The following is an 8,924-nucleotide window of genomic DNA, read 5'->3' as shown; positions in this document are numbered from 1 at the left end:
GCCCCACTGCCAATGGCAGAGGGAGGGAGAGCTGACCCCTCTGCTCTTGACTTTGCACTCAATAACTCACCTGGACTTTTCCTGGGAGCTTGACCCTATCCAGTAATCTAAATCCACAGGTTAAAGGGTGCTGCCTCGGGGTCCTTTAYACTTCCTGTGTGCAGGGAGAGAGCTCCTGTGGATGGCCTGGACAGGTTACCCTCAGTCATGCTCCACATGGGTGCAGACATCCCACTGCCTGTGCGATGGGTTTTGGACCTGCTGGTGGCCTCAGCAATGCAACCAAAAAATGAGCTCTGCTCCCAATGGCACAGCAAACAAATGTGCAAAAGTCAAAATTCCTGTTGCTTACAACTCGGAGAAATTTAAATTCTCTTCTACACTCCCAAATGTACCCCAGGTATAATCGTTCCCCAATGAAGAGTCATTAAGGATCTGATTTTGAACATAGCAAATTACAGATAATATTACCAGCCTTTCCCACATCCCAGAATAGCTCATGGAATGTCCATGCTCTATTTAAAACACTCAAGTTTTCTGAGCAAGAGGCCAGGGTTTGTTATGTAAGCCAAGGTGTAACCACATGTGTAACCACATTGCCCTGCTGCCCTCGCCAGTGGTGTGTGCATGTGGGAGCCTGAGCATCCCCCAGAGCAGCAACACACAATAAAGGATGGTTAAAYAAATTTAACCACCTATGTGACCTGACAACTGCCAACTTGGGGCAGTTGCTGCACCTCAGGACAAAAACCATTCCTACACAGAAGCTGAGGAGAGCAGATCTTTTGTGACACGCTATTTTTCCCTTTTTTTTTTAATTCCAAGAAGAGATGTTTTCAAGCAGTTTTGAAGCCTTACCTCCTCGCTGCACCAGCAACGTGACTTCGCTTCCCTTAGGACATTCAATCAGCATATCCACCACCTGGTTGTGAGTGAGGCTCTGCACATTCTTCTTGTTGACTTCCACTATGAGGTCTCCCTCCTTCAGGCCGCGGCACCGTGGGCTGTCCACAATTTGTTTCACTCTTTGGCCGCCCCCACCGGGGCTGTCTGCTATAGTAAACCCAAAGCCCATGGGCCCTTTGACTATGTGCACAGTTATGAGTTCAGGCTGCGTGGCGATGGACGATGCCAAGGACACGGTGTCGTTGGGGTAGCCGTGGGGGCCGTTGGAGGAGACCTCGGTGGGGCTGCTGGGCCGCGCCTCCTTGGGGCCGTTCACCTTCCCCGTTTTGCTGCTGTGGCTCGCCGGGGAGTCGTAGTTCTCCTGCCCGTTCACGATGATGGGCTCTTTGTCCAAAATGGCCACGGAAGTGACCAGGCTCGTGTTGGGGTCRTCGGGGTCGAAGGGCAGGGGGTAGCCCCGGCACAGTTCGAGGTCCACGCTGGCACCGATGGGGATGGACTGGAAGATTTTCACCACCTGGGCGTGAGTGTGCCCCAGCACACAGGTGTCGTTCACGCTGACTATGACGTCCCCTGCAGAGGACACACACAGACAGAGCAAGAAAACTTTTTTTTTTTTTGTGAACTGCAGGAAGGGTGAGGGTCTGAGAGCAGACCTGCAGCATCCACAGTTATCACTCACAGGCAACAACAGCATTTCACCAAGTGGTGACACTTAGGTGAGCAAAAACCCTCTGTGTGCACAGTGTATTCACGGCATAAAGCCTTTATGTACATAAATGTTTGTGAAAGTGAAAATGGAACTGGCTCATGCAAAAAAATTAATGCATTCAAATGGTGCTATATGGCCCGTTTAACAGCTGTTCTGAAGTCCAGCTCTGACTGTTACATGCTGACATATGATGGAAACAAAACTGAGAGCACATGGGAGTGGAACACAAAGCTCTCCAAAGCAACTGCTCAAACACAGTGCCACATGTCATCTCTCATCCTTCAGCCTGAAATCCAGGTATTGATTAAGTTATGAGTCATTTTATTAACAGCGGGGATACAAGCAGGGATGTTAAAGTGCTGTGATGCTCCAGCTGAAAGCGAGGAGCTGTGACCTTAGATGAAGCCTGGGAGGATTTCATAGAATCAAGGTTGAAAAAACCCTCCAAAATCATTGAGCCAAACCATTGTGCTGGGCCTGATTTCTGGTAAAATTAATTGGCCCTTGGTGCCTCCACACAGGGAAATGCAGACTAGCCCACTGCTCCGCCTGTTCTTTGGGAGTAGCTTTGGAAAGGGGCAAGCAGCACAGCAGAGACACAAACACAAGGTGGTGCAGCCCTACAAAAATCCACCATCTACAGCAGGGAGCAGGAACCCACAGCCTGACATGGGACCCCACAACTGCTGGCTCCTCTCCTCAGGTCAGCACAGGGAGAGCAGGAACTGGGACTTTTGACACCTGAGCWGAAATTTCAACTCATGAGGTGCCTTTTTCCAAGGTTTTGAACACAGGTACTCCATTTCCCTACTTGCTGATAGGAAAGCTGAATGCCTTTCCCCAGCAAGGGAATGGGGGCTGCAGTCCTTTATGAATGGCACATAAAACMAGCTGCAAAAACACAAATCAAGGCGGTGGTGATGATTTTGATATAAAGCATCAGTACCTGTTTCCATTTTGCCATCCAGCGCTGCAGGGCCGTCAAGCACCAAACTTTTGATYTGGAGGAACTCATCTGGCTCATCCCCTCCAACGACGGTGAAACCAAACCCCCTGCTGCTTTTCCTTAGCTTGGTGTGGATGAACTTCCCTTTCAACTCAGAAGGGTTTCGTGTAAAAAAGGGTTTTCCTGTGTAGGGAGTTTGGAAAAAAATCTATAAGCAGGCAGGCAAGAGCGTTTGATCTTTTTTTCCTCTGGCCCTCCCCATTCTAACAAGTCCATGGACAAACACAGCAGTGTGCAGGGACAGGACTGCACTTCACTCCTGCATCCTCTCATCCCCTCACACTCCACCCGTCTCCTCGGATCCAGGCATGCACTAAAAGGCGTGAACAAAACCCCAGCACCTGGCACTTTGTTACTGTGGTTGTGCACACCAAAGCCCCAAGGCTACAAAGGGGAAAACATGCTGCTTTAAAGAATGGAATATATTAAAGCTGGGAATGCTGGGCTTGATCTGTGTCTTAGCTCTGTCCTGAGGTGGTTTATATGTACCCTGGAAGGATGGGGCAGGGGCAGCACAARCACCTCCCACAGAAGGAGKCTGCAGCGAGAGTTTCTGCAGAAARGAGCATCATTCTGTTTTTCAACACTTGACCTTCTCCCAACCCACTGAGCTAAAAGCAGTTTCTGAGCCCTGACAAGACACTGATCCCCTTTAGCATAATCCCCAGCCCCACCAYTGCTACCACCCTGTGACCTCCTCTGGTGACAAAGGGGAGGACGCTGATGTTGCTCTTCAGACACTGTTTGAAGCCTTTCCTCTTCCCTCTGCTCCATGCCTGCTGTGGATGAAACACTGCTGGTGTGAAGTACGGATCAAAGAGCAGCCCAGGACTGGAGCAGCTGTGCTGGAGGGYTGGGAATGCCCTCTGGGAGCACAGTTAAGAGGGAAAGAGGTGCTCCACGGACAAAAGCACATCCTTGCAAAGCATGTTGCACAGGCTTGGAACAGGGATCACGGCCACTGCACTTCACAGTGCCAACACTAAACACCTTTGCACTTTTAATTGTTTTTAACGTTTAGGCTGTGCCACTAAGCCCTCTGGTGACAGCTCTGGGATCAGCAGTGGGTATCACAGCCAGGAAAGCTGGCGCACTTTCAAACACCTCGGCAGCATTGCCGTGGGCCTCTGCTCAGAAAGGAGACCTCGGGGGAGAGTGAGGGGATTTGAGACTCATAAGCCTTTGACTGGGGGGAAAAAAATGTATATTTGAAGATTATTCATGAGGAGGCAGAGTGAGGACTTGTAGTCTTCTGCCTTTGAAGGGTGGCAGAGGAACACAGTAATCCTGCACATCGTGGGCAGACCCCAGCCTGCAAAAAAGCTCTGACCTTATCAAAGTATCCCAGTGTCTCAGGTAASAAACAGAGCCGAGGGGCAGAGTGCAGCAGGGCTCCTTTCTGGTTCAAAGAACAGGCAGAACACGCACAGCTTGCTGCTGTCTGCCCACAGACACAGRCTGAGCTTTCCCTGCAGCCACAGGRCAGCAGCGCCACAGGCTACGTCCCACCTACAGCATCCAGGAGGGAATCACATCTGAAATTCGTGTATCTACAAAACCCAGGCTGTGAGAGTGCTGCCAGGAGCACAGGGAGAGCTCCTTGTGCCCACATCCCTGCCAGCAGTACCATCAGGGGGAGAGATGGAAACCTCTGCACATGGAGGCTGGAAAAGGCTGCTGCAAATGGGGAGCGAGAGAAGAGGGAGCAGCACTGAGAAAAGGAAGAGGGGAGGAGCCATCAGCAGGTACCAGGACATGTCACTCCRAGTTAGAGACAGTTAATGCTCTGCTCTAACACTGCAGCACAGTTTTGGTGGCTGAGCAGGCTCCCAGTGTCACCCCTGGGTGACAGGTCCTTTGCATCGCCACGTGTGGATGCTTGGGCAGCCCTTGCTTCAGCCTRACTGTGGAAAAGGCAGAGCTGGCATTCACAGCTGTCTCCTGGAGGAAAATCAGCATTTTTGGGATACTCTGATGACATGTCTAAACCCAGGTGCCTGGTGGTCAGGGCGCCATCCTCAGACCTCCCTGTTTTTCCTCGCTGCCATGCGGGATTACTCTCCTGTACTCTAAGATCCCTTAGGGCTGCTCTGGGGTCCTGTTTAATTCCACACGTTTCTTTGGAAGGGCTGATCTGCTGCCACCTGCTGCAGAGAGCACTCCCTGGCTCTTTCTGGGAGGAAAGAATGCCTGAACAGCAGCACTGCAGGCAGGTTTGCCTCTGGAGACCACAGGAATATTTTCCAGTTCCCCACAGCTCCCAGCTCTGCCAGGAAGGTCCATTCCAGCCACACACCCCCAGACCAGGGCAATGCCACTCATTTGCTTTGCAATTTACATGTAGTCAAAGATAAGCCTACTTATAACCACTTGGAGCACAGAGCACTTTTCTGCCACAGGTACGAGTGGAACTCGGTGCCCTGGCKGGCAACCTGACCTGTTAACATTCTAGCTCATGCTGCAAATTTGGGAATGATTCATATCCTGCCTGGTGAGTTATTTAAGATGAACAACTGCTCCATGAGCAGTTGGCTACACAGACCACTGGCACAATAAATAAGGCAGTAATAGCCCAAAGCAGCTGTACAAAAGTACAACTTCTGAGTAAGTCCACTGTGTTTGAAAACTCGGAATGCTACACAGAGAACAGACACAATCCTCTTTTTGATGCACATGATCTCATTCAGCAGCAAATGTAGACTTGAAACAACTAGTCTCAAAATCTGGGAATTCAGATAGGCAGGCACAGGCCCGGTTGTGTCACCACTCATGGAAATATTGCCTTTGTGGTGGCCAAGGGGATTTCATTCTCAGGGAAAAAACCTTGTTGCTCTTTTACAACCGGTTTAACCAGGCTGTTACCTTGCACTGGTGCTTCCCGAGCTGCCTCTTGGTTGTTTGAAACATGGTTTGGAGCAGCGGGTGGAGGGAGAGATGGACACTCCTCTGTCCATTCTAGAGAGGGCAGAGAGGGAAATGTTACTGGTTTCACAACAGCACCGGGAGCTGCTGCTCRTGCACACGCTGGGAGTGTGAGGATCAAGCAGAGGAGAGGTGAGAAGCATGGCAAGAGAGGAAACAGAGTCACAGACAGAGGGAATAAAATKAATGGGATGTCCAAAAAACAGTCCTGGAGGATCTCTGTGTCCACATCAACTGATTCTGCTGGGATATCCTATCTCATGCTCAGACCTGGGACTTGATTTAACATCTAAGTGAGCTTGACATTTAAATGAAGTCTACCCCCTGTGCCACTCGTGGCATCTAACTGGAAAAATAAACTCAAATGCCACAGGCCCCTCACTGCATTTGAGCTGCGTTCGAAGAAAAGAAAAAAAAAATAAAAAAAGAAAGAAAAAAAAGGAGGGGGAGGGAAAATAAAAAAATCCAAAATGTTTCAAAATAAGGATATAACTTCCGATTTTAGAGCCTGGCAACATCCAAAGGTCTCAGTTTAAGAAGTCTCTCACACAGAAGGGTTTCTCTAGTGCATGTAAATGCCCATTCCTCACTCCTCTGATAGCCTGAGCCCCAGTGCAGMCTGGAACAACACCAGCTACAGTGACTGACTACCTTCATGGAACAGACTGAAGAGGAAAACATGTTTTAGTTGTTTCTGGGACGTCTAGAAACTTTCCAGAAAAAAGGACATATAAAGAAAATTCTCTCCTGTTTAACAAGGTTGAGAGCTTCTATGCTGAAGTGATGACAACACTTCAGATTTTCTCCTTTGCTGCACCTTCTGTGAAGGACAAACAGACCCTTTCCTCTGCACATCACTCTGYCTTTAAACACCAAGGACAAACACTTTGGCAGGCAGGGGGCTGCCATGGCAAGGGAGGGCATTCCCCCACGAACAACCCACCCACCGTGCCCTCAGGGGTGCCAACCTTCTGGAGGCTGCTGCTGTTGTTCGAGCTGCTTCTTCCTCTTTGCTTCAAGAACTGGRTTTTCATACTGTGTCTTCCGGTTGATGTGGCTGGAGATGAAAGAGAGCAATGAATTAGGGAACCCTTTGTGCAACAGCAGSAACGAGGGCCAGGCATTGAAAYTCYTCTTTCAGAGGAAAGGAGTAAAATACCAAACAAGCCCAACAGCAGTGGATGTGGAGCAAGGCTCATCTAGTTGTGCCAAAAGGAGTATTTAGAAAAACAAGCGGATTCTGGTATTGATATGGTGTCTTGAGTAGGAATGGCTAATTCCTTCAAACACATTAAAGTAGTGCTCTATCTGTGCAAAATCAGATTAAAGCAGAAAAAGTGCTCTGTCTGATTGCATTTTAAAAGACATGCCTGTATTATCCCTGCTTTAATCAGATGCCCAGAGGTGCAGCCATTCCCTGGCTCACTGAAGTTAGAAACAAAACAAAACAAAATAAAMCAAASCAAACCTTAACATCTGTCAGCAAYCTGATCAATGCACACAGGGTGTCTTAAAAATATCTGCAGGGATATTTTGAGCTGGGCTCCAAACGGATCAAAATCTATCCAGAATCAGCCACCAGAAAATTCTCTCAGTGGAAACCAGCATTTATTGAAACTTAGCTCCTTTCCTTAGGCAGCCTTTGAGCACTATGAGATGTTGAGAGCCAATACTTTGTACCAGTTCCAGGAAAAGGAAAAAAAAGCAGCCCAGTCCCAGCACAGCAGACTCAGCAGAGGACCAACCAMCTGATGGAAGCAAGTGATGAACACCAGCCACAAATGCTGGGTGGCAGGGGCAGGTCCGGAATTCCCTGCACAGCTCAACTGTTCCAGAGCCATTTTCAGTAGTGATTTTCCTACAGCAGAGGAACAGGTGGACCTCAGAGAAATATATTACCTTAAAGCTCATCTTTGTATGCAAAACAAAGTTTACCATTAAGAAATTGCTATCCAATTGTCTCCTATCCAATGTGTCTTTGTAAAAAACAAACATGTGAAAACCAATCACTTTTTCAAGTAATTGTGACAGAAGCACTCCAGGGATTTATGTTCAGAATTCTTTCTGCTACAGATCAATATTAAATCACTAGAAAAATATTTAACTTACTAAATAAAAACAAGTTAATGAGTTCTGTAAAAGATTTCCCATTTCAAGGTATCTTTGGAAAGATAAGAAAAAATGGTAACTACTTAAAAAAAATGATACAAACTTTTTCATGATACAATTGTCTCTCAATAAAAGCTATTATGTAATAACAGAGTGCCTTATTTGAAGGGACAGAGACAAATGCTAAAGTTATAACCATCCTGCTAGCTTACAAASAGCAAGTAAAATAAAATTATGTCTTACTGCAGTTACTTTTTGATTTAATTCAATCAGTAAGGAGTGCCACAAAACTAATGGGCATGTGCATATAAAATGACAAGAAAAAAATGCTGTAAAGACCTCTTGGCATGGCATTTAATAGCCGAAAAATATTCTTGATGCCTTTGGTAAATAAATGTCGAGCCTTAATTACACAGTTTGCTAACCTTGTTTCCCTAGGCACAGATGGTAGGGTCAGAAATGAGCCAAAGCAGACAGAAACTGTATTCCGTGTCTATTCTGAGGGCTATCAAAAGCCATCCTACTAGACAGGAGTATACACATAATTAAAAATTCATTTTATGSGGTCAGTGATGAAACAAAGCTCAGATCTCTGGTTTCCCAAAGGAGCAATCCGACATCTCGATAAAGGAGAAGCTGCTCTAATTCCAGGGAGAGTCCCATTAAACCTGTAATTCTATTACCAGCAGCACAGCCTGATGGAAGAGCCCCTGCCATGGCTATTTGGTCACAGGAGCTTCTCCAWTCCTCCTTCTGAGCTGGGGGATTGCTTTGCACACTTGTGTCGTGACCACAGCACTGCAGCAAGGGGACAGAGCTCAGTTAATTGTAAACTCGTTAGTGCTCTCTGGATGGAAATATTCTGTGAGGTGTTGGGGCTCCTTGTGTTGCCTTGAAAGGCCAGTTTTTAATAACGACACAGACACGGTTAAGGGGATGAAAAGGGTTTTACCTCGGTATTTGGGATCCCAGGTGCACAACTTGATGGTAGAATGCACACCCGTGTACAGCATGGGTACAAGTTTTATAGACTTCAGGAATTAGCATATCTATCTAGGATTCCCCAATAAGAAACTTAACAAATGCAGTAATGTCCCCCTATTCTAATGAATCTGCCCCCCAGGATGAGGCCAGAGCCCAGTTTACACAAGATGTTCTGGACAGAAGGCTTCACCCAAGGCTGGAGCCTCGGGTTTAAGACAGCACAGGGCACACTGACTCCTTCCTCAGGATGTTTGGTCTCTCTGCCCAGCAGAACTCCTAAACTAA

The 8,924-nt window shown here is 47.6% G+C and overlaps 1 protein-coding gene across 1 annotated transcript in view; it reads right to left on the bottom strand.

Annotated features, from left to right (window-relative positions):
• Nucleotides 1-814: 814 nt before the first annotated feature.
• LOC130585290 (membrane-associated guanylate kinase, WW and PDZ domain-containing protein 1-like) overlaps nucleotides 815-8,924 on the bottom strand; it is a gene marked incomplete at its 5' end in the record, with an annotated part of 111,281 nt that continues 103,171 nt past the window's right edge. The window contains 4 exons of the mRNA XM_057385712.1: nucleotides 815-1,479; nucleotides 2,565-2,747; nucleotides 5,487-5,579; nucleotides 6,515-6,603. Of these exons, the coding sequence (XP_057241695.1) occupies nucleotides 815-1,479; nucleotides 2,565-2,747; nucleotides 5,487-5,579; nucleotides 6,515-6,603 (1,030 nt within the window). The remainder of the gene's footprint in view (nucleotides 1,480-2,564; nucleotides 2,748-5,486; nucleotides 5,580-6,514; nucleotides 6,604-8,924) is intronic.

This window comes from Malurus melanocephalus, unplaced genomic scaffold (genome assembly GCF_030028575.1).
Source record: "Malurus melanocephalus ecotype Western Australia unplaced genomic scaffold, MMel_1.1 scaffold_859, whole genome shotgun sequence".
NCBI classification, from domain to species: domain Eukaryota; kingdom Metazoa; phylum Chordata; class Aves; order Passeriformes; family Maluridae; genus Malurus; species Malurus melanocephalus.
The sequence above is the reverse complement of the archived record's forward strand: the minus strand, read 5'-3'. Positions and strand labels throughout refer to the sequence as shown.